This window comes from Ascaphus truei, chromosome 11, assembly GCF_040206685.1.
Source record: "Ascaphus truei isolate aAscTru1 chromosome 11, aAscTru1.hap1, whole genome shotgun sequence".
NCBI lineage: Eukaryota > Metazoa > Chordata > Amphibia > Anura > Ascaphidae > Ascaphus > Ascaphus truei.
Genome location: NC_134493.1, coordinates 11,315,954 through 11,342,013, shown reverse-complemented (window position 1 = coordinate 11,342,013; position 26,060 = coordinate 11,315,954). Strand labels below are relative to the sequence as shown.

At 43.0% G+C, this 26,060-nt stretch overlaps 1 protein-coding gene across 6 annotated transcripts in view; it reads left to right on the top strand.

The window, feature by feature from the left end:
• The window catches only part of NPRL3 (NPR3 like, GATOR1 complex subunit), a 374,812-nt gene that overhangs the window by 335,232 nt on the left and 13,520 nt on the right, over positions 1–26,060 (top strand). For all 6 annotated transcript variants that reach the window (XR_012787349.1, XM_075565267.1, XM_075565265.1 and 3 more), the window contains 4 exons: positions 4,905–5,042; positions 9,071–9,227; positions 18,419–18,525; positions 19,297–19,426. Coding sequence is in view for 5 of the 6 variants with exons in the window: in XM_075565267.1 (XP_075421382.1) it covers positions 4,905–5,042; positions 9,071–9,227; positions 18,419–18,525; positions 19,297–19,426 (532 nt within the window). In the remaining variant the exon portion in view is untranslated. The remainder of the gene's footprint in view (positions 1–4,904; positions 5,043–9,070; positions 9,228–18,418; positions 18,526–19,296; positions 19,427–26,060) is intronic.

The window sequence follows — 26,060 nt, the reverse complement described above, 5'->3', positions numbered from 1 at the left end:
TACAGTCTGCGCGATCACGTAGAATACAGTCTGTGCGATCACTTAGAATACAGTCTGCGCGATCACTTAGAATACAGTCTGCGCGATCACTTAGAATACAGTCTGTGCGATCACGTAGAATACAGTCTGCGCGATCACTTAGAATACAGTCTGCGCGATCACTTAGAATACAGTCTGTGCGATCACTTAGAATACAGTCTGTGCGATCACGTAGAATACAGTCTGTGCGATCACTTAGAATACAGTCTGCGCGATCACTTAGAATACAGTCTGCGCGATCACTTAGAATACAGTCTGCGCGATCACTTAGAATACAGTCTGCGCGATCACTTAGAATACAGTCTGCGCGATCACTTAGAATACAGTCTGTGCGATCACTTAGAATACAGTCTGTGCGATCACTTAGAATACAGTCTGCGCGATCACTTAGAATACAGTCTGTGCGATCACTTAGAATACAGTCTGTGCGATCACTTAGAATACTGTCTGCGCGATCACTTAGAATACAGTCTGCGCGATCACTTAGAATACTGTCTGCGCGATCACTTAGAATACAGTCTGCGCGATCACTTAGAATACTGTCTGCGCGATCACTTAGAATACAGTCTGCGCGATCACTTAGAATACAGTCTGTGCGATCACGTAGAATACAGTCTGTGCGATCACGTAGAATACAGTCTGCGCGATCACTTAGAATACAGTCTGTGCGATCACTTAGAATACAGTCTGCGCGATCACTTAGAATACAGTCTGCGCGATCACTTAGAATACAGTCTGCGCGATCACGTAGAATACAGTCTGCGCGATCACTTAGAATACAGTCTGCGCGATCACGTAGAATACAGTCTGCGCGATCACTTAGAATACAGTCTGCGCGATCACTTAGAATACAGTCTGCGCGATCACTTAGAATACTGTCTGCGCGATCACTTAGAATACTGTCTGCGCGATCACTTAGAATACTGTCTGCGCGATCACTTAGAATACAGTCTGCGCGATCACTTAGAATACAGTCTGCGCGATCACTTAGAATACAGTCTGCGCGATCACTTAGAATACAGTCTGCGCGATCACTTAGAATACTGTCTGCGCGATCACTTAGAATACTGTCTGCGCGATCACTTAGAATACTGTCTGCGCGATCACTTAGAATACAGTCTGCGCGATCACTTAGAATACAGTCTGCGCGATCACTTAGAATACAGTCTGCGCGATCACGTAGAATACAGTCTGCGCGATCACTTAGAATACAGTCTGCGCTATCACTTAGAATACAGTCTGCGCGATCACTTAGAATACAGTCTGCACAATCACTTAGAATACAGTCTGCGCGATCACTTAGATTACAGTCTGCGCGATCACTTAGAATACAGTCTGCGCGATCACTTAGATTACAGTCTGCGCGATCACTTAGATTACAGTCTGCACCTGCTCATGTTGAGAATAGTTAGCCGAGTAGACGAGATTCTGAAGTCCCATGTAAATGCAGATGCCACAGCACAGAAATAATAATGTAGTAACCTCGACACTGAGATGATCCATGGACGAGGCATATCTGCCCTGCCATTGACTGCACGCCGACCACGTGACCGTGGCACAGGAATACAAAACTCTCGTCTTCCCTGCTAGCATACGCGTCACAGCATTTTGCGCGCCCACACACAGCCACTGGTGCCTGCCGCAGCGAGGGCTGTGCAGTGGGGTGTGGCGAAGTGCCGCCGTGACCAACGGCGACTCGGCCTTAAGGGTCATACTTTTTCGCACATGGATATTGAATTTTGAATGATTTGTGGATGAATAAATGTTGTAAAAGAATCATGTTTTGTATCATTTGATCAGGATATCTTTACCTATTATTAGAACATAGATTAAGGTCTAATAAAATTTTAGGTTTGAAATACGTGAAAATCCTCTGGTTCACAAACTTTTTATCGCCACTGTATAAGAGCAGCACCAGACGAGTGCCAGCTTAGGTAAGAATATAAAATTGTATATTGTCGCTGCTTTACATATACAAGTAAGAAGTCACATAAAAGGGTGCAGTGTTGCTACTTTCATGCATTCTCCTCCCCCCCCCCCTCCCCCATCCTCTTTCCCTTATCTGCTTCCTGATGAACACTGGTGGGTTGAGAGTAAATAAAATACTTGATTGACAAACACTTCCCATTGGGAGGCCCCTAACAACTTCAATTTGTAATTTATATGAAGAAAATACATAATAAATAGTGGGAAATGCCTCTTTGGTACCCACCACCATTTCTATGTTAAAACCTTAACGAATTAAAAAACTGTCTCCAATGTTATATTTTCTAACAGTAGAGAACATTTTGTTTCTGATGGTGCCGGATGCAGCTCGTCCATATTACTGTGCTATCCTTACACTGTGTTTCATGGAAATCTAAGCAGGACTATTTACATTTGCTTCGTAGTCCAAATCAATGATTATTGTGACCATATAGCAGGGCTCGGCAATTCCAGTCATCAAGGCCCAACAGGTCAGGTTTTAAGGATATCCCTGCTTCAGCACAGGTGGCTCAGTCGCTGACTGACCCATTGATTGAACTACCTGTTCAGAAGCAGGGATAGCCTTACATCCTGACCTGTTGGTGGCCCTTGAGGACTGGAGTTGTCCGCCCCTTGCATATGAACAAGAAGAAACACACGCTGCTCTCTAGGTGGGTGACATATAACAATGTGAATATTGAGGTATAGGTGATCTAGTGATGGGTGAATAAATGAAATAAAATGATACGCTGCTCAGCCCCAGAGAACCCACCTTCCATCCCTGTAACATGGGAATGGTGTTTCAGGGAGCACAGAATCATATGTGAAGAATAAAGACGCACACAGTGCAGGATTGTATATAATCCAATATGGTATATTGATGTCTTTTAAAACTGGGCAATGCCACAACTCGCATGGCTTGTAAGGACAGATGGCACCGATGGGTTTCTTTTACGGATCGGTCTCTGTCCGCCTCAGTCCCCCCTGGATCTCATGGAGATTATCAGAAGTAGTGTAGCCCTCTCATAAGGTGATGTAGAGGCAATCCTCCCACATCGTGCTGCAGTATGGTCCTCACAGAGGCAGGTATTTACACAGAGAGAAGTGTGTGTAAAATAAATGTTTATAGATTAACACAAGTAAAAACAAATCAGCACGTACATATTAGTTAATGCGTGTAGGCTCGGACAGGACGTGCGCATCATCCCGCTGACTTCAGTTGTTTGGAAACCCCACTTCTGAGCCGGCTTGTAAATCGCGCGGCAGCTGGTCGGAAGCCCATGTGATCGTTCTACGGTGGCTGTCTGGAGCCCTGGATCAAAGTGTCACGGCCTTCAACGCGTTTCGCAAAGTAATTGCTTCCTCAGGAATCCAGAGTAGGCCACCCCAGCAATGTGGCATCGTCTGCTGTATTGCATGTGAACCTTCTCAGTAACCTTCTGCTGTTCTGAGAAATATCAGCTGACAATCTGAATGGAAGAGGAAGATGTCCAACTGGGAGTGCATCCAGGGCTATGTAGTTACTATAATAACAATCAGAAGACGTAAGGATAAAGGTCTATGACACTTTGTGCTAAAAGTCATTTAGGCCTAAATCTGCAAAATCTGTTAAACTCGTTTTACATTATGAAATAACTGTTAGAAATTCAAGAATGTGTTGCGTCGTGGGGCTTAAAACGGACACCACCATCTTCCTCTCCACTGGCATTATTCTCTCCAAAACACGAGCCTTTATATTCTCCTTACATTTACTGTTATGGGAAAAATATTGGCTAAGTTGTTTAAATCATGGTTTGAAACACATTTATGGTCTTCTCCCACACACACAATAAAATCAGGGGCGCCATGTACGCATCCGCATTGAAATGATTGTGTTCATATTTCCCAGCCAATGTCTCCTGCTCATCTCTTGCTTTGAAGTCTTTGTCAGTAAAGCTTTTAGCCTCATTGATTCGAATGAGAATTCTAAGGAGAAAAACTCTTGACCGCATATTGAGCAGGGGTCTTTCTATTTGCTTTTCTCACTGCATCTGTATTCCTATCCCTCTCTGTCCCTCCCCGTGTCTGTCTACGTCTCATGCTTGCCTTTCTCCCCCTTAATGGGTCTCTCCCTGGATTTGCATACATTATCTATCGACCTCATTCAATATGTTGAGATGTGGGTTAACACACTATTAAAAATGCGGTTATGGGCATCAACGTGAATGGAAGTTCCTGCATCGCTAACTATGTTACCCTGCTTCTCACTATATTAAATGGGGGCATCTGTCCTTTTATTAGCTCTGTTGTCTATTGCTATGTAAGTACAGTAAGACCAATGTAAACCTATGTCAAATGCAGTAATCAGAGCACCAGATATAGACGTACTGTACACTTATGGGGGGGGGAGGGGGAGGTGTGCAATCAAAGCGATTACCATCTACAATGCATAATGGGCGTGATGGAGACAGCAGTATTCCCCTACTATTGAAATGCTTAATTGAAAAGGGGAATTCTTAATTAAACAAGCCTTGAAAACAGTGAAAGAGTATACGTGTTAAACAATGGTGAATAGTGAGTTCCAGAAACGGGGATCATGAGGTGAGAGACTCCAGGTGTGCAAATGAGATAGAGGCATTTGGGGTTGGAAGGAGATACTGTAGATTAGAGCAATATCTATCCCTGTCACACTTAACTTTCTTCTCTCCTTTCTGACCCTGTGTATTTATCTCTTTGATGCTTCATCGAAGTGTGTGTGTGTGTGTGTGTGTGTGTGTGTGTGTGTGTATTGTGAAATTTGTACTGTACATTTTCTATATGGGCCATTTGTTTTTAAATTGTACACAAGTTGTATATCTTGAATGAGCTTATTATACAATGTAGACGTAATGCTGTATTGAGGATTGCGTGTTTTATTTCAGTCTCTGCACTACCGGAGTGGTGCGGCTGCATATTAATAACTGGCTGGAAGTGAGCTTCTGTCTTCCACATAAGATCCATTGTGTCGGAACAAATTTTATTCCCCCAGAAGCAATTGAAAGAAGTTTGAAATCGATAAGGTAAATATGTGAATATTTACCCTAAACAATTTTATTTTAGCATAGCATTTAGATTCATAATATCTGTGCAAAATGATGTTATGAATCCTATTTATATTGTCATATTGTTTACCTTGCTCCTGTTTGGCGTTATTTCAATGAAAGGTTTATTAATGTTAGGAGATATTTTGTGTGTTATTGCTTAAATTGGCCGTAACGTGCCTTCCAGCGCCAGAAGGGTCTGGTGGCATAGCAATACCTAATAAATATGTGATAATGTCTATGGAAGATAGCGTTACTGGAGGATGCAATGCGGACATGTCAAAGAGAAAGCGAGGGAGGTGGAGAAAGGAGGAAAATGTGGCCGGGGGAAGAGAGAAGCAGAGACAGAAAGGGGTCCAGCAGTGGGAGACCCCTTGGTTCAAACATGGTAACAAAAATCCAGCCGTGCAGATTGTTGCTTTAAGACACCAAAAGCATCCTGTGAGAAGATAAATACATGGAAAACACAGGTAGTGTGATATCTTTTATTGGACCCACAATGATTTACAGTATATACTCGTTTGGACCTTGCAGGGTGGTTAAGTATGGCAATTTTTCAGAGTATATACAATTTAAAATATGATTTTCAGGGAGAGTTTGGAGAGGATGTTCAATGTGTCTCATTGTAAATCATATAACATAGTGTTTATAATCTCTGACTTGCTGTACAACTGCCATACCTGAAGAAAAACCCTGTGAGGTTTAAAAGCGTGTACACTGTAAACTAATGTTGGTCCAATAAAATGTATCATACCACCTGTTGTTTTTGTTTTGTTTTCACATTAAGGGACCTCTGCGGCTAGAATTCTTTCTTATTTACAAAGTCTCCATCTGTGCTGTTGATCCTCAGTTGTGCAAGATTATAAAATCAGAGCAGGGTGTCATTTATTTCCAGAAGGGCTTAGATAAATTTGAAACTTGGGCAGGTAAATGGCAGATGACGTTTAATACAGATAAATGTAAGGTTATGCATTTGGGATGCAAGAATAAATAGGCAACTTACAAATAAAATGGAGAACAATTTAGGTCAGTCCTTGATGGAGAAAGATGTGGAAGTGCTTGTAGACAGCAGGCTTAGCAATAGTGCATAATGTCAGGCAGTAGCTTCAAAGGCAAATAAGATCTCATCTTGCAAGGACTCCTGAGACGACAGAGAAGCCCAATGCTACATCCAACATGAAAAAAATACACCATAAAATACTTATATATTCTCTTGAAGTAGGGTCATTTAGTTTAACCCTTTGGCCAAAGCGTTGTAAGCTTGTGAGCCACGACAAAGCAGACACCCGTTCGCTAGTCCTAACCTACCAGATAAAATACTAATATACCTCTATTAGAGGTAAATGAGAATTGTAATCCTATTAGGAGAGAGAAAGACCACATTGGATCTATATCCAGTAGAATGAAAGGACCTGCAAACTAGGGAAGTGGGGAGGGGCGGGCTTAAAACCTGAGAAGGAGGAACCACTAACCTCCAACAGCTGAAACAGCTGAGAATAGGTTAACAAAACACAAAACCCCAGCAAGCTCTTTTTGGGAACCCCTGAGCCCCCACTATAATATATATATATATATATATACATATACATATACATATACATATATATATATATATATATATATCTGTGTGTGTGTGTGTCAAAATGGAGTGCTGTTGAGCGTGGCATATGTATACAACAGAAGACAGAGAAGCCCAATGCTACATCCAGCATGACAAAAATACACAGTAAAATACTTATATATTCTCTTGAAAAGGGGTCATTTAGTTTAACCCTTTGACTCCTGAGTCAGCAATATTCTTATCTATGGGAAGGTCCTCTCCTTTGCTTCTTTACAATCTAGTCATGATATTCCATCCTCTGAATTTTGTAGCTTTCTCCAGATCAGACACTATATTCAATCTATCTACAAATCAAATCAATCCCGCGATCTTACTTTGTTCGAGGATTGGTGTTTGCACCAATCCCTTACACAGGGTATTATCTCCACGCTATATCATAACCTGGCTCCCATTAAAAGTGACCAAACTCCTGATAAATACATGATCTCCTGGGATGAAGATTTAAATATCAATTTAGATCTGGATATATTGAAAGCTATATGGGAGGCCACCTCCAAAAACTCATCTTGTGTTGTGATCAAGGAGAATATTTACAAACTAATATTCAGATGGCACATGACTCCTACCAGGCTACATTCTTTTTCCCCCAGATGTCTCCCCGTTGTGCTGGCATAATTGCGGTGAGATGGGGAGTATACTGCATATATTCTGGTCATGCCCTAAAGTTCAACCACTATGGAGGGGAGTGTTTGCCTTGATATATAAGATCCTGGGGATCAATGTACCCCATGGTCCATTATATATAATACTAGGGAAACCAAATGGCAACCAAAATAAAAAGAAAGCCAAAATAATTTCCCAAATTTTAAATGCCACTAGATGCACCATTGCCAAGAATTGGAAACAATCTTCCCCTCCATCTCTACACCAAATAAACAATACACATAGGCAGAAAGTTTTTTTCATATACACTATCTAAATGACTCCACCTCACAATTTTCAATGACTTGGGCCCCTTGGTTCCAACATGGGTGTAAATCCCCCATAATTAGATTAAACTATTTTTGAACGTTGTGATCCATCTTGTATCAAAACTATTGTTCATTATATTGTATATGTACAAATGCTGTGTTCTTCCATCTTCCCCCCACTTGTGATTTTACCAGATTGTGTATCAATGTTTCCCCTCCCCCTTCCTTCTTTTGGTACCTCCCTAAATTTTGAAAAATGACTAATAAAAACGTAAATAACAAAAAAAAACAAGATCTTATCTTGCATTAAACAAGGTATGGGTGGAAGGAAGGCAAGAAAACACAATGATGTCACTGTATAAAGCATTAGTAAGACCACACCTTGAAAATGGAGTACAGTTTTGGCCACCACTCCATAAAAAAATATTACATTTCATAAACATTCTGGAATTAGAAAAGGTACAGAGAAGAGCCACCAAATTAATAAAGGGGATGAAACATCTGATTTATGAGGAGAGGCTAGCGAAATTAGATTTGTTTACATTAGAAAAGAGGCATCTAAATGGGGATATGATCACTATATACAAATATATTTAGGGTCAATAGAAGGAGCTTTGAAGATCACTATTCATCCCAAGGGCAGTGCAGACAACACTAGGTCAACTCTTAAAGTTGGAGGAAAGAAGATTTCTCCATCAACAAAGGAAAGGGTTCTTTACCGTAAGGGCAGTTAAAGTGTGGAATTCCTTACCCATGTAGACAGTGATGGCAAATACAATGGGTACTAATATATATATATATATATATATATATATAAACACACACACACACACAGCTGCACATATGTTTAGATAGGTATACAGGAATATATCAAATAAGTAAACATGGGAAGGATGTTGATCCAGGGAGAGATCTGATGGCCATTATTGGAGTCGGGAAGGAATATCTCCCCCTCCCCCCCTCCCCCCCTCCCCCTCCACTTTGAGATATCATTGGATAAGGCCTCGTCCATGGTTGCTGCTTGCTGGCGGAGGCGCGCTCCCGCTCAGCACTGAGCCCCTACAGCGGCTTTAGTAGGGGCTCGCCTATGCTTCCGCAAGCACGCGGAAGCGTAGGTTTTACCAGAATTTTAGATTTCCTCGCTTGCCGGCGCGCAGGGCCGGTCACGTGAGCGGTTCGCCCAATGAGGGTGAACCAGCTCCGCAACGTCACTGGCCCGCCCCTGACACACCCCCTGACGGCGCGCTGACTAAGGCCAGGGAAAGCACCCGCTTCCCCTGAGCCTCAGCGCGCCAGCAGGTACCATGGCCGAGGCCTAAGGCTTCACTGGGGTTTTTTGTTTGCCTTCTTGTGGATCAATATACTGTAAATAGAAATATAGGATAACCATCTGTTTAACATAGGTTGAACACTATGGACATATGCCCTTTTGTACCTCAACTACTCTAACTTATCCTGTAAATATTTCCATGCAGGCCCTACCATTCGCTGTTGCTTCTGAAGGATGAGAAATCGCTGCTGAATGAGCTCCCACTCGATTGTTCCCCTGCTTTAGTAAGAGTCATTAAGTCAACATCTGCTGTGAAGAATCTTCAACAACTGGCACAGGATGCTGATCTCGCATTGTTACAGGTGCCGTACGAATAAAATCATTTATAACATTTTATTTGACGTGCATGTGGGAATGTCGGATGAAATGTTCAGATGTTGCGGTCTTCAAATTTGTTTTACAGAATTAGAGCCAGGCGGTCCCCTCAAGCTGAAAAGCCCTATTCCTAGTCTCGGGACCCCCTGGTCCCCGAGTTATTCACCTTGTTGTGTTCCGTTAAATGAAAGTAAGGTCAGAGGATGGCTGCTAGAGTTGTGCGTAAGGTCGCGCTTATAGTGCCGGCGATGGTGACGTCGGGCTGCGGTCGCTGGAAAAATCAAATAGAGATGACTTCCAGCGATCGAGACCAAGCCGTCGCGTCGCGATTACTATAAGCGCACGCGATGGCAATGCATTCGTTTTGAGGCAACGTCGCTGTTGCCAGCTCTATAAGGAAGCAGTGATGTCATGCTCTGATGACATTGCTGCTTCCTATTGGCCAGTTGAAGCCCTATCGGTTTCCTAAAAGGGATCAGAAATACTGGCGCATGAAAAGTGAAATATTTTGGGAACAAAAGGGTCCCTGGAAATAAACACTGCTTCAGGAGACCCCCCGGTTCCGATTCTGTAGAGGGAAATGTGTAGGGTTCGTCATGATTTCATTAAAATGAAGAAGGATTCTGCATGCCAACATGTATTGACATTTATTTCCTCCTTTATGATGCTGGGTTCCACAATTTATTTATTTTTATATTCCACATAAACTAATCTGAATGAAAAAATATGGGTACATCCTAAAATATAACAGAAATATTTTCCAACTTCAAATAATTATGGGAAATTACTACTTTATAATATACAGTACTTAGCCATTAGGAACTACTGTTTTATGGCAATAAAGAGAAGTATGTTAAACAATTTACATGAAGGAACATTCGAAAATCTCTCTGGTGTTCAGTTATGTTTAATCACTTTTATTCAATATGTTACAAGTCTAAATGGTTACACATAAACGATTAAGCTTACTCCATGGTTTTTACTTGTACTTTAAAACCGTAACTTGTACATTAAAACCGTAATAGTGTGACGGTGCTCGTCTCGAATCAGGAGGCGGACCCGCAGGGCTGAGGTAGGAATGCAGAATAAGCCACCAGAGCCAGGGGACAGTCCTTTAAGAGTATTCGTAGTCGGTAAGCAGGCAGGGGTCAGGGCTGGCGGCAGAGGTACAGAGTCCAGGCGACAGGCAAGGGTCAGGGCAGGCGGAAGGCAGCGAGGTCAGGTCATGGTCCGGGTTCAACAACAGGGATTCCAAATAGGCGAAAGGGTAATAATGCGTGACAGCGAAGATCAAACAGAGCTGCAGCAAACAGAACTTTGCTCGGCGATTCCCACCAGGAACTGCAGCATCATAAAGCAGACTGTTAAGGCAAATTGGGGCGTTCCCTATAAGTAATGGTAAATCTCAATGACTCATGCTCTTAATAATAAATAACATGTCTGACCAAAAAACAATAATATACTGGCCCAAATCAGTGTTGCTGCTCAACCGCAGAAGGATCTTTCCTTGATCCTCAAATGGCATGTGATAACAATGAATCGTGGAGCGCAAAAGAAAATAAAAGCAATCAATATTGTCCTCTGTGTTTACCAGGGAAGAATCAGGTTCAATAGTAGTGCCACAGGAGGAAGCCACAACCTCCGTATTAATGAACAATTGGTTAACTGAGGAAGAAGTTCATAAGCGACTTGAAAAAATTAAAGTAAATAAGGCACCTGGCCTCGATGGCATACATCCAAGAGTTCTCAAGGAGTTAAGCTCATTAATAGCAAAACCATTATATTTAATATTCAAGGACTCCATTTCCACAGGCTCAGTACCACAAGATTGGCGTAAAGCAGATGTGGTGCCTATATTTAAAAAGGGAGCTAGATCACAACCGGGGAATTACAGACCTGTAAGCCTGCCTTCAATAGTAGGGAAACTACTTGAAGGTTTAATACGGGATAATATTCAGGAATACCTAATGGAAAACAAAATTATTAGTAATAGTCAGCATGGATTTATGAAGGATAGATCTTGCCAAACTAACCTTATTTGTTTCTTTGAGGAGGTAAGTAGGAATTTAGACCAGGGTAATGCAGTTGATGTGGTCTACTTAGATTTTGCAAAGGCTTTTGATACGGTTTCACACAAGAGGTTGGTGTACAAAATAAAGAAAATTGGACACGGTAATAATATATGCACCTGGATTGAAAACTGGTTAAAGGACAGACAACAGAGGGTTGTCATAAATGGAACTTTTTCAGGTTGGGCTAAAGTCGTGAGTGGAGTACCTCAAGGATCGGTACTGGGACCCCTGCTTTTGAACTTGTTTATTAATGACCTTGAGGTTGGGATCGAGAGCAAAGTCTCCATCTTTGCTGATGATACTAAATTGTGTAAGGTAATAGAATCAGAGCAGGATGAAATTTCTCTTCAGAAGGACTTGGAGAGACTGGAAACGTGGGCAGGTAAATGGCAAATGAGGTTTAATACAGATAAATGTAAGGTTATGCATTTGGGATGCAAGAATAAAAAGGCGACTTACAAATTAAATGGAGATATATTGGGGGAATCCTTGATGGAGAAGGATTTAGGAGTGCTTGTAGACAGCAGGCTTAGCAATAGTGCCCAATGTCATGCAGTAGCTGCAAAGGCAAACAAGATCTTATCTTGCATCAAACGAGCAATGGATGGAAGGGAAGTAGACATAATTATGCCCCTTTACAAAGCATTAGTAAGACCACACCTTGAATATGGAGTACAATTTTGGGCACCAATCCTAAGAAAAGACATTATGGAACTAGAGAGACTGCAGAGAAGAGCCACCAAATTAATAAAGGGGATGGACATTCTAACTTATGAGGAGAAGCTAGCTATATTGGATTTATTTACATTAGAAAAGAGGCGTCTAAGAGGGGATATGATAACTATATACAAATATATTCAGGGACAATACAAGGAACTTTCAAAAGAACTATTCATCCCACGGGCAGTACAAAGGACTCGGGGCCATACCTTAAGGTTGGAGGAAAGGAAATTTCACCAGCAACAAAGGAAAGGGTTCTTTACAGTAAGGGCAGTTAAAATTAGATTGTAAGCTCCTCGGAGCAGGGACTCCTTCCTTAATGTTACTTTTACAGTGTCTGAAGCACTTATTCCCATGATCTGTTATTTATATTTGTTATTTATATGACATGTATTACTACTGTGAAGCGCTATGTACATTTTATGGCGCTATACAAATAAAGACATACATACATACATACATACATACATACATACAAAATGTGGAATTCATCACCCATGGAGACTGTGATGGCAGATACAATAGATTTGTTCAAAAAAAGGTTGGACATCTTTTTAGATGGGAAAGGTATACAGGGATATACCAAATAAGTATACATGGGAAGGGTGTTGATCCAGGGATTAATCCGATTGCCAATTCTTGGAGTCAGGAAGGAATTAATTTTTCCCCTTAATGGGGTTTTTTGTTTGCCTTCCTCTGGATCAATAAGTAAGTATAGATATAGAATAAAGGGGCTTATGCAGAGAGGATCGTGATTTACAGGGAAAACGGCAATAAAATAGCCACAGATTTGGCATAAATTATGGCCGTATGCAGAAAGCGCCTTTACCTTCTTTTAGCAGATGGTTGTCAAATTGCCAACTTTTCCTGGATACCTGAAACTCGCCATACTATGCAACATATTGGCTTGTTCCCGCGCTTCGGTCCTTCTGGAATACCACGCTATATTAGCATGGCGAGTTCCAGGTTCTCGCCACGTGTTTGGCGACTTTTACACTTTACAAAACTGTTCTGGCGGATTTTAAAAATCGCGCCATTTTCTCGTGACTAAAAGCATTTCTGGCGAGTTTTCTGGCCAGAAGATGGCGCAATTCCCTTTCCGATGCTCTCTGCATAAGCCCCAAAGTATCTGTTGTCTAAATTTAGCATAGGTTGAACTTGATGGACGTACGTCTTTTTTCAACCTCATCTACTATGTAACTATGTAACTATGATACCAATCTAATGTTGATAAACAGCCAGAATCAGTGCTGCGGATTGAAGGGGAGGGGGGAAGGGTGAGGGATGGGGGTGAATGGACGTGTAGAGGAGTCAATAACACTCACAAGGCCATGTGTGAATGATCCTTATATCAATTTCTTGTGGTGACTTGTTAAATGGTCCCTCTTCTCAATCACTCGGTCAATGCGTCCTTCCGCATTACCACAGTCGGATATCAGACAAAAGTTGATACAAACACAATTTGTTAAACAAGATATGAATAATCTTGAAAAACATCTAAAAGCACTCGCCCCAGCCTCATTATATGCCGCGCTGCAGTTGGTTCCCGCATCCGATGAGTGGGACTGTGAACTTGGCACTCTGGAAAACTACGGTGGCTGGTAGTGGACAAACTTCCTCTACGTCCCACACAGGAACAACGTGTTTTGCTCACGGACGGTGCTTCGTCAGGTTCCTGTGGGTCGCTGGATGTGGGGGTCTTTTGTAGTGTTTGGTTATTCAATTATTAATGCCATTGGGTGAGTAATTTTCTCAAATTTAATGAAAATCGTGGACTTAAAAATGGAACAGATCTTATCTTTGTATAGGCGAAACCTTACTGCCCTAATCTGAACTCCATAAAAATGATGAGTGGATTACTGGAATGCAGCCCTAGTGTCATTGATATGAGTGTGTAACGCTTGCGTTCACCACGAACAAGGCGGGGCCCCGTTACTGAGGTGGGAAAGTACGAAACTGCGCACCCCCAGCAGCAGAGGCACGCCTGGAGGGTGGATAGTCAGCGTATCCGGGTCTGGGATAGAGAGATTGGGTTAGTCCAGATACTTGCCGGAATCCAGGGACAGAGCCAGGAGAATGGTCAGTGTCCGTCGTGCCGTGTTCTGGGGTTGGAGCCGGGAGAGTGGTAGCGTGTCCAAGAGCCGTGGTCAGGGTTGGAGAAGTGTGGGCAGTCAGGGGCAAGCCTGGGTCGTTATCCAGAGAGGGTCCAATATCCAAGCCGGGGTCGTTATCCAGGAGAGGGTCCAATAGTCATGCCGGGTCGATACACAAGAAAGCAACTAGAGAGAAACAGCAAGGCACAAGGCAAAACAGAATGCAAGGCTACACAGGTTTATGCTCAGCAAAGCAGGAGTGAATTAGCAAGGCATTTATAGCAGACAGGAACCAATGAGGCAGGGGGCATAATAACACTGTGTGAGTGTTAATGCATTTTATCTCCTCTACACCTCCGTTCACCCCCATCCCTCACCCTTCCCCCCCCTCTCCTTCCTTTCCCCCCTCCCCTTCCCCTCCTTTTCGCCCTCCCCTCACATCTGCAATACTGATTCTGCTTGTTTATCAACATTCGATTGGTATCAGAACAATATTGTATTGTATGTCTTTATATAGCGCCATTAATGTACATTGCGCTTCACAGTAGTAATACGTGACAATCATATAAATAACAAATATAAATAACAGGTCATGGGAATAAGTGCTTCAGACATAAAAGTAGTAAAAAAGTAGTCCCTGCTCCGAGGAGCTTACAATGTAATTGGTAGGTAGGAAGAGCGTACAGAGATGGTGGGAGTGCATTCTGCAGGGGGCCAAGCTTGATGTATCATGCGTATAGTATTAACCTCGGTGCTACTAATGTGCTTCTTTAAGCAAGTGTGTCTTAAGTTGGGTCTTAAAGGTGGATAGAGAGGGTGCTAGTCGGGTATTGAGGGCAAGGGCATTCCAGAGGTGTGGGGCAGTCAGTGAGAAAGGTTTAAGGCAGGAGAGGGCTTTAGATACAAAGGGGGTAGAGAGAAGACATCCTTAAGAAGAAAGCAAGAGTCGGAATGGTGCATAGCCAGAAATTAGGGCTGAGATGTAAGGAGGGGCAGAAGAGTGTAAATCTTTAAAAGTGAGGAGGAGAATTGAGTGCGAGATGTGGGATTTGATCGGAAGCCAGGAGAGGGATTTCATGAGGGCAGATGCTGAGACAGATTTAGGAAAGAGTAGAGTGATTCTGGCAGCAACGTTTAGGATAGATTGTAGGGGAGACAGGTGAGAGGCAGGAAGGCTGGACAGCAGGAGGTTACAGTAATCGAGACGGGAGAGAATGAGGGCCTGAGTCAGAGTTTTAGCAGTCTAGCAACAGAGGAAAGGGCGTATCTTAGTGATATTGCGGAGAAAAAAAGCTACAGATTTTAGAAACGTTTTGAATGTGTGAGAGGAGTCCAGTGTGACCCCTAGGCTGCGTGCTTGGGCTGCTGGGTGAATGATCGTACTTCCAACAGTAATGTGGAAGGAGGTAGTAGGGCCAGGTTTGGGAGGAAGTATAAGGAGCTCTGTTTTTGCCAAGTTTAAGGTGGTGGAGGGCCATCCAGGATGATATCGCAGAGACATTCAGACACTTTGGTTTGTACAGCAGGTGTAGGGTCAGGGTTGAAAAGCAGATGTGTGTCGTCGGCGTAGAGGTGATATTTAAACCCAAGAGATGTGATTAGGTCACCTAGAGAAAGTGTGTACAGAGAAAAGAGAAGAGGTCCCAAGACAGAGCCCTAGGGTACCCCCACAGAGAGATTGATAGAGGAGGAGGAGGAGGTGTTAGCAGAAGAGACACTGAAAGTACTATGGGAGAGGTAGGAGGATATCCAGGATAGAGCTATGTTACGAATACCAAGAGTATGGAGAATGTGAAGGAGAAGAGGGTGATCTATGGTGTCAAATGCTGCAGAGAGGTCGAGTAATATGAGCAGAGTGTAATGACCTCTGTCTTTGGCAGCATGGAGGTCATTAGTTATTTTAGTGAGGGCTGTTTCAGTGGAGTGAGCAGTGCGGAAGCCAGATTGTAGAGGGTCTAGGAGAGAATAGGTGTTGAGAAAATGGAGCAAGCGAGAGAATACAAGACGTTCAAGGAGTTTAGAGGCAAAAGGCAGGAGGGAGACAGGTCGATAGAAAGAAAGGTAGGGAAAGCTTGCTGTTTTTGAGTTATGGTATAACTGTTGCATGCTTGAAAGAGAATGAAAAGGTACCAGAGTAGAGGGAGGAGTTAAAATGTGTGTGAGCGTAGGGACTATAGTAGGAGCAAGAAGTTTAGGAGACGGAAGGGAATGGGGTCAAGAGGGCAAGTGGTAGAGGGAGAAGAGGAGATTAACAGTGACACTGATTGCTTTTATTTTCTTTTGCGCTCCACGATTCCTTGTTATCACATTATAAACAGACTGCCAGTACCCAAAATGGCCACAGTGAGCAGAAGGGCAGGAGAGACAGAAAACCTGGACCGTAGTGAAAACCCGGCACGGATCGAGCAGAAGCCTTACAAATAGTGCTTCATAGTGGGGGTAGATTGATAGATTTGGCTGCTGTAAAAAGCTGTTTATGATAAGCCCCTATTCAATGTAGTGGTCTAATGGTGCACAGTTAATGATACGCAACCTGCCATTCATAAAGGCATTACACTACTCCTTACTATAAAGTATATGGTGCATAGTTTGTTTTATGCAATATTTCTCTGGCGGTATGTATCTCTGGAAGCAGGGGGTCCCTGCTCCTGAAATGAACGAGGATCAGCTCCGGAAACGTCCTGCTTCCCACCGATGCGTAAAACAGAATGGGCTCTTTCATTACTACCACACACTATTAATATTCTACGCCTTACTGTAATTACTATTCAATAGGCTCGATGTTCATATCATTCAGAATCAATATTTAGAAACAAAAGCAGTCAGTCAGCACCAGTAATGAGTCTCTACAAGATACAAATCGAAGTGGTGCAGGCGGAGAGGAGGATCGGCCAAATCCTCACAAGGTACTAAAATAAAAATAATACCCACAGCACTCCGTACAGAGCGACTGGCACCCACACAAATCATCATGTTCAAAAAGTGCTCTAATATTTCATGCTGATCAAACACCACTAATCTTAACAAATACAGGGTAATACATGAAAACCGTGGCCCACACTCCCACACGAGAGAGAGAACCCAAAATCTAGTGACCCTACACAGGATCCAGGTGAGCGTGTGGGGCGATGCTGTGCAGCAGGATAGATACAGCGGATGCTGGATTATATAGCCTCATGCTCCTGGGATTTTGATTTCGGCACTTTTGTGGACAAACCAGAGGCTCTGACTAAAGGGAAGTACCACTCTTAGATGGGAAGGGGCCTGATGAAAGGCCCGATACGTAGCCTTATATATGGACATTTTCTTCTATTTAGCCATCGTTGGCTGCTCTGGTGGATTTTTTTGCTGGCACTGGATTTGTATCAGTGCTTTTGTTTCCTGTGTGTTTGTGTTCCCCGTTACCGCTTTTTTTTCTCCAGATTTTGGGTTCTTACCCTAGTGTGGGTGACTGTTTTCATGCATTACCTTGTATTTGTTAATATTTATTGGTGTTTGATCCCCATGAGATATTACAGCACTTTTTGAACATGTTTTGTGTAGCTGCCAGTCTTTTTGTAGAGTGCTGAGGGTATTATTTCTATTATAATTAATATTTAGGCCTTATTCCTTATATTTTAGACAATGTAGTACAGTATATTCAATGGAATGGTTTGACAGCTGCTCATGGTTTTGTTTTGTTTTTCTCCAAATTGCTTTTTCATTCTTAAATTGTGTAACTTATCACAAAAGTGCTAAATGAGTAACTTATTAGTAAAAGCACTGCCTTTGAAGTAGGTGACCCCATTTTAAAGTTGTCCATGTGACCTTGAGCAGGTCCATTGATCTTTCGGTGCCTCAAACATTATATTGAATGCCCTTTTACATGGCATACTTTCCTGCCTTTTCTTTTAAGGTTTTTGTCTTTTCATTTTTATTTTGACTCATGGGGTTGCACTGCTGGCTGCTTTTTATTATACTTTTGAATCACTGTGGCTGGCAATATATGTGAGAACAAAATGTGCACAAAACAAAATGTACAAAGCGGCGCACTGCCCAGGGAGACAGGTGAATAAAAATAGCAAAAATGTGTGTTGTCTATCAAACATGACAAACATGGAGGTGTGAACCCTCCTACGCGTTTCACACAACACGGTGCATAACAAAATGAGATCTTCCGCTAATATGGGCAGAGACATATTGTGCCTGCAATTTTCTGTGTACAGTTCTACCTACGGTGTCAGCGAGGTATACAAAATACTGTTATTACAAGAGAGAGGAAACATTTAACACAGGTCTTACTCTTTTGTACAGGTATTCCAGCTTGCTGCCCATTTGGTTTATTGGGGTAAAGCAATTATTGTATACCCACTTTGTGAAAATAATGTTTATATGCTGTCTCCAAATGCCAATGTTGGCCTGTGAGTATGAACCTTTTTATTTTCGCGGTAGCGTACGGTTTTACTCATGTATTGTATAACTGGTGGATAATTGCCTCACGGTTGCATATTTGAAGCTGAATCATACAGTAATAAGAACTTCAGAAAAGCGACACATTTGTCACTAACCCAATGATGCAGGATTTGCAAAATGTTTGATATTCCACACACAGCAACAATATATATTCACTTAAACCAACACACATCTTCTTCCAACAGATTAAACAGTCGCTGTATTGCAGCCCTGTACATATGTACAGTATTTACATGATGACATTACCTTGTTATCTGCATTGAAATGGGAAAGGTTTGATGTTACAAAATGTGTGAGCTGAGGCTGATATATAATGGTAAAATGTATGGATGCGCGAGGTTAAAGCATAGTCTTTATCCCAGTTTTCAGATACTGTAGGCCTTGAGCTTTGTTACCTTACTATTAAAAATACATTTACGTTTAAAAACGATTACAAGAGAATCTAATGGATAAATGCTGGATAGGTTGCCTCATCATAGGTTTCCCCCGATTTTAAGATTACAACATCAAAACATATATCTAAGAAGCAATATTAATATGGTGATATATAATGTTTAATTATAACTTTGGGGCATAAGCTTAGATTACAATAAACTAGATTTTATATCAGAGGGTGAACATTTTACAGTAGAAAAAGTATTGCCGTAATTTGTTATAAGAATTTGTCATTTTTCAGTATAATTTTACAAAACTGTATTTCTTCTATTTATTGTTTTAAGCTATTCATCCTCGGCAGAACACTTTTCCAGTCAGTTTCCTGGCCACGATCTCCCATCAGTTCTTGCAAAGTTTTCACTGCCTGTTTCGTTATCTGAGTTTAAAAATCCATTGTCCCCTCCAGGACAGGAGGTAAGCCAATCTACAGTATGTCCACTGTCCCCTCCAGGACAGGGGGTAAGCCTATCTACAGTATGTCCGCTGTCCCCTCCAGGACAGAGGGTAAGCCTATCTACAGTATGTCCGTTGTCCCCTCCAGGACAGGGGGTAAGCCTATCTACAGTATGTCCGCTGTCCCCTCCAGGACAGGGGGTAAGCCTATCTACAGTATGTCCACTGTCCCCTCCAGGACAGGGGGTAAGCCTATCTACAGTATGTCCACTGTCCCCTCCAGGACAGGGGGTAAGCCTATCTACAGTATGTCCGCTGTCCCCTCCAGGACAGAGGGTAAGCCTATCTACAGTATGTCCACTGTCCCCTCCAGGACAGAGGGTAAGCCTATCTACAGTATGTCCACTGTCCCCTCCAGGACAGAGGGTAAGCCTATCTACAGTATGTCCGCTGTCCCCTCCAGGACAGGAGGTAAGCCAATCTACAGTATGTCCACTGTCCCCTCCAGGACAGGGGGTAAGCCTATCTACAGTATGTCCGCTGTCCCCTCCAGGACAGGGGGTAAGCCTATCTACAGTATGTCCGCTGTCCCCTCCAGGACAGGGGGTAAGCCTATCTACAGTATGTCCGCTATCCCCTCCAGGACAGGGGGTAAGCCTATCTACAGTATGTCCGCTGTCCCCTCCAGGACAGGGGGTAAGCCTATCTACAGTATGTCCGCTGTCCCCTCCAGGACAGGGGGTAAGCCTATCTACAGTATGTCCACTGTCCCCTCCAGGACAGAGGGTAAGCCTATCTACAGTATGTCCACTGTCCCCTCCAGGACAGGGGGTAAGCCTATCTACAGTATGTCCGCTGTCCCCTCCAGGACAGAGGGTAAGCCTATCTACAGTATGTCCGCTGTCCCCTCCAGGACAGAGGGTAAGCCTATCTACAGTATGTCCGCTGTCCCCTCCAGGACAGGAGGTAAGCCTATCTACAGTATGTCCGCTGTCCCCTCCAGGACAGGGGGTAAGCCTATCTACAGTATGTCCGCTGTCCCCTCCCGGACAGGGGGTAAGCCTATCTACAGTATGTCCGCTGTCCCCTCCAGGACAGGGGGTAAGCCTATCTACAGTATGTCCGCTGTCCCCTCCAGGACAGGGGGTAAGCCTATCTACAGTATGTCCGCTGTCCCCTCCAGGACAGGGGGTAAGCCTATCTACAGTATGTCCGCTGTCCCCTCCAGGACAGGGGGTAAGCCTATCTACAGTATGTCCGCTGTCCCCTCCAGGACAGGGGGTAAGCCTATCTACAGTATGTCCGCTGTCCCCTCCAGGACAGAGGGTAAGCCTATCTACAGTATGTCCGTTGCAAAGTCTGATATACTGTAGCTATCTAGTTACGTGTAGTTTGAAATAATATATCCGGATAGGAAAATAAAAAAATTAGTTAACATTAACAAATGAATTGATATATTCCATTTACTGTTCTTTGCACATCTCTGAAGTGACTATACAAACAGATGCATTTAACTCCCATATCTAAATATACGGTATACTTAGCAGGTATTCTGTAATAGAGTGCATATAGTATTTTTGCACCCCACAAATAACAAGCCTAGATGCTTGTACCATAGTCCAGGCGTGTGCATGCTTCCCACCCCCCCCCCCCCCCCCCCCGCTCGCACCCTCCCCTTACCTTTTTATGGAGCCTTTCTGATGTCACGACATCATGTGACCCCCGCAGCGCCGCCAGAAGTCTCCGGAGACAAGGTAAGGGACTTGCAGAGTCCTTGCGCGCTCCCCCGTCATCTAATTTAAATGTTGTGGGGAAGAGCGTGGGGCCTCTGTAAGCGCCGTGACGCCCAGTTTGCGCCCCCCTGTGTTAGTCCTTTCAGACTGGTGCTTCTGCAGAAAGCAGTAATTCATCGGTCTAGTAATTCTGCTTTAGTACAGAAATATGAATAATTTCTGGGGCAGCATATCTAGCTGAACAAGTACGAACTGTACTGGAGTGGTGGGGAGTAGGGTAGCAGTGGGTTTTGTCTTTTAATGTATTACTGACCTGAGGAAGAGAGTAGAGGACTCGGAAGCTTTTCTTATAATATTAATTTAGTCCACATATAAAAGATATCACAAAGTACAGGCAGTCCTCGTTATCCAACGCTATGCAATGCATACCTATGGTAATTTTTACAACGCCAAAACGGCTTATCCAACGCTCTTACGGCGCTTCGCAAAGTTGTGTGTGTATATGTGTGTGTATATGTGTGTGTGTATATATGTATGTGTGTGTGTGTGTGTGTGTGTGTGTGTGTGTATATATATATATATTATAGTTATATTATTATATATACAGCTCAACCCAGTTATAGCGTGGTCCTCGGGGGCCACCCGATCCGACCGCGCTATAACCGGGGTTGCGCTAATTTTTTTTTTTAAATGCCTGCCGCGCGCCCGATCGGGAGGAGGGGGGAAGAGGTGGAGTGAGGGCCGGCAGCCCTACACGTCCCCCAGCATTCCCCACACACCCCTCGCACTTCCCCCAGCAGCTCCACACCGATCCCCCCCCAGCCAGCCCTGCACCAATCCCCCCCACCCCCACACCGATCCCCGCCAGCAGTCCCACGATGCCCCAGCAGCTGACACCAAAGGTAGGGGTGGCGGGGGCTGTGTGTGTGCAGTGTGCAGTGTGCAGTGTGCAAAAAAAATGTTTGTGCTTTTTTTGTTTTTTTATATCGGGATCCACACTCAAACCGCGTTATAGCGGATCGCGCTATAACGGGGTTGAGCTGTATATATATATATAATACAGTATATACTATATAATTTGTGTGTGCTGCATATCTTATTGCCTGCGTAAAATACTTGGTGTATTTTAGTGTTAAAAATACCTTCAGGAACGGAACCTTTCATTTAACCAGTGTTCCTACGGGAAAACGTGTTTCGCTTTACAACGTTTCGCTATCCAACACCATTTTGAGTAACGCATTGTGTCGGATAACCGAGGACTGCCTGTAGTCTTTTAATGTGCAATTTATTAATCTAATAAGTAATGAAATATTTAGCAACTGAGAGCAGAAATCTGAGATGCATAAACAAATAAAGTCTGTGAAACACTGAATAACTTTTGTGTTGGTTTAACTTGCCAGCTTCTGCAGCCCACTTTACTATCAAGCGCTTCGCTCTTTTCATACTGAAGCCTTCCTGAAAGCCATTATCTGTCTTTGTTCAAGGTTTGTCTGGTAAACAGTTCATGGTAGGACTAGAGATACATAAAACTGCCTAAAATGCATTTGCCAAATTCCCGGCAAGTGTCAAGAGGGCTTAAATGTCCCCAAATTAGTTAGCGTTCAGCAAATATCGGCAGACAGTGAGCGAAACATGGTGTGTGCCCTATTTATACTCTCAGCATTAAATTCATCTAGTGATTTGAGAGAATTTCACAATTTAATTTATCAAATGAAATGAAATTGCAATGCACATTGACGTAATGTAGTAGCACACAGCGAATCGTCTGTAAACCCTCACTTGCTGCTGAAGAAGCAGCTTTTTTGTGACTAAAAGAGGACCCGTTTTGCATGGTTTACGTCATCATGCGCATCTCCAGGTGGGACCCAGGAAGGGAGTAACAACGCTGGCATTGCACGCCACTGACAACATTAAAGAATAGAAATGGTTGCAGTTGCTAAGCTTTCTTCCCTTTCACATGGAGGATAAAGAGCAGCAAGTGTGCAGTGTGCATCATGCATCACATTAGGGAAGCCAGACATGCTAAGGAATCTGATTAGTCTGGGTATGCAGCCCTCTGCTTATGGAAGCACATGCACACCTAGAAGTTTGTCATAACAGCGTATGTCCAGCTTACTAGAAACTCAAATGAGTCATGGTTGATATAATTAAATATAGGGATCTGGCTTATGGACTAAGGAATCAACGTTATTTTTGCTCAATACTCACGTGAATGTGCTCTGTGGTGTCCTTTATTTTCAGATTGCAGTTTTGCTCTTTGAGTTTTATATCAAATCAAATCAGTTTTATTGGCATGACGAAAGAACATTTCAGTATTGTCAAAGCATGAATAATAGGGGTGAGGGTATAATGATTACCCAGTACATGAATAACAAGGGGTAGGATATAATGATTACCCAGTACAAGAATAACAGGGGGTAGGATATAATGATTACACAGTACATGAATAACAAGGGATAGGGTATAATGATTAGACAGTACATGAATAACAAGGGGTAGGGTCTAATGATTACACAGTACAAGAATAACAGGGGGTAGGGTATAATGGTTACCCAGTACATGAATAACAAGGGATAGGGTATAATGATTACACAGTACAAGAATAACAGGGGGTAGGGTATAATGATTACACAGTACAAGAATAACGGGGTAGGGTATAATGGTTACCCAGTACATGAATAACAAGGGATAGGGTATAATGATTACACAGTACAAGAATAACAGGGGGTAGGGTATAATGATTACACAGTACATGAATAACAGGGGGTAGGGTATATTGATTGCACTGTACATGGGTAACAATTACACACAGGGATGTGGGGGTTAGTGGGCGTCTCTCAGCCTGTGGCAGGTGCTGATATAGTGTGCAACCACTTCTGCTGTGGTTTCATCTTCTGGCAGGAGGATTGCTATTTTTTGGTCCTCTATATTATTAAAGTTCTGGATAAGAGCTGTGAGTTTCTCCAGGTGGGCACGCCTCATTTCAGAGTATTGTGTGTAGCGCAGCAGGAAGTGTGTTTCATCTTCTACCTCTCCTAGCTCACATCGCTGGCGCAGTCTCATCTCCCGGGGGTTCCAGTTTTGTCTGTCTGCCTGTTTCTATTTCCAGGCTGTGGGCACTCATTCTGTACTGACCCAGGGTTTGTCTCTGTTTTGGGTCTTTTACCTTCAGTAGGTAGGGTGCCAAAGTGTATTCTCTCTGTAGGGTGTGGTAGGTCTCCAGCTTCTTTGAGCACTGGATATAATTTTCCCACATAGACACATACTGCTTCTTCATTTCGCTGGCGATTTGAGTTGATTTGTTTTTTTTGGCAGGTTGTTGATCTGTGTGGAGTTTTGTTCTTGGATTGAGAGGACAAGTTTATTGAGGGCCCAGGGTTTAGTGAGGAGGTCCTGGCTTTGCATTGCTCTGTAGCAGTAAGACTGTGGATAACGTTTGTTTAGGTGAGCCCAGAATGTCAGTGCTCTCTTCTGTACAGTGAGCAGTAGAGGAAAGCGGCCTAGCTCAGTCCGGCATGCTTTATTTGATGTACTTGGAGAAGGTGTTTGCAGAGTTCCAGATGCAGTCTTTCGGTTGGGCTGGTATCCCATTTTGTGGAGCCTGGGTATGTCACCGGGCCCCACACGTCTCTGCCATACAGAAGGATGGGTGTGATGATGCTGTAGAATATTTTCATCCAGATTCTTATTGGTGGTTTGAGGTGGTACAGCAGTTTCCTTATTGTATAGAATGCTCTGCGGGCCTTCTCCTTCAGTGTATTTATGGCTAGGTTGAATTTCCCTGATGAGCTGATTGTTAGACCAAGGTATGTGTAGCTCGCTGTCTGTTCCAGGGCATTGTCGTCCATTGTGAATAGCATTTACAGATTTAGGGCGTCTTATAATATCTCAAATGTCTGTTGTAAGCGGGTCTGTTCTCTCTGTTTACTCCAGCTTTATAAACAATGCTTCAGAAAGATTTAGAAAGAAGACCTCATGGTATATATGGTTATACGCACAGTACAGTAGACCGTTTCAGCTTCTCGAAACCGCCTTTTTTAAGGAGAATTTCTCATTTGAAAAAGGCATTGAAGAGACTAAGTTTTTTTCCCTCCGCACCATTTGTTTTTTTTTGTATCTTTTTCATATTGTTATACTCCAATAATATATATATTTTTGAACAATTTCACTTTCAAGCATCATTCCTCCTAGAGATGACAGCAGCAAGTTGAGGTGATAGCTTGTGTGCGTGTAACCATATATACTGTGATGTCTTCTGTTCATATCTTTCCAAAGCATTGTATATAGAGCTGGAGTTGACAGAACAGACCCATTTGCAACAGAGATTTTAGAAATAGTATAAAACGCTATAAAGCTGCGTATCCTAGAACTGAGCAAAGCTGCAATCTGAAAATAAAGGACACCGCAGACCACATTCATGTGAGGGTTAAGTGTTGTGCAGAAATAACACTTGATATGCCAGATCCTTATATTTGATCACATCGATCAGAATTTATTTGACTTTGAAGCTGTCTAAGGGATTGTTGGCAGGTTCACCGTATATGAAATGAATGTGACTCCTACAGGGAATTTATATGTGGGACTTACGAAATGCAACATGAAAACATTCGCTGTGAAATCCCACTGACTTCACTCCCTGTAGTTGGGAAAGACCCAGAAGGTGAAGTAGTGGAATCAAGGTTTGCCAATGACTTCTCATTCTTAATGGGCCGCCCTGAGCTCTTTGTACGAGATCAGAATGCGGACACTTTTTAATGGTACCTTGTAAGGACCTCTTGTTCTAACAGGACTTACCAGGCTGCAAGGGCTCTTTTTGCCTCCTACTTTTGTATTTTATTCACGGCCACCTGGTTTTGGCATCTTGTTTGGAAGTTTGTAGTAAATTGCTTTAAGATATACACATTTGTGAAGGGACACAACCA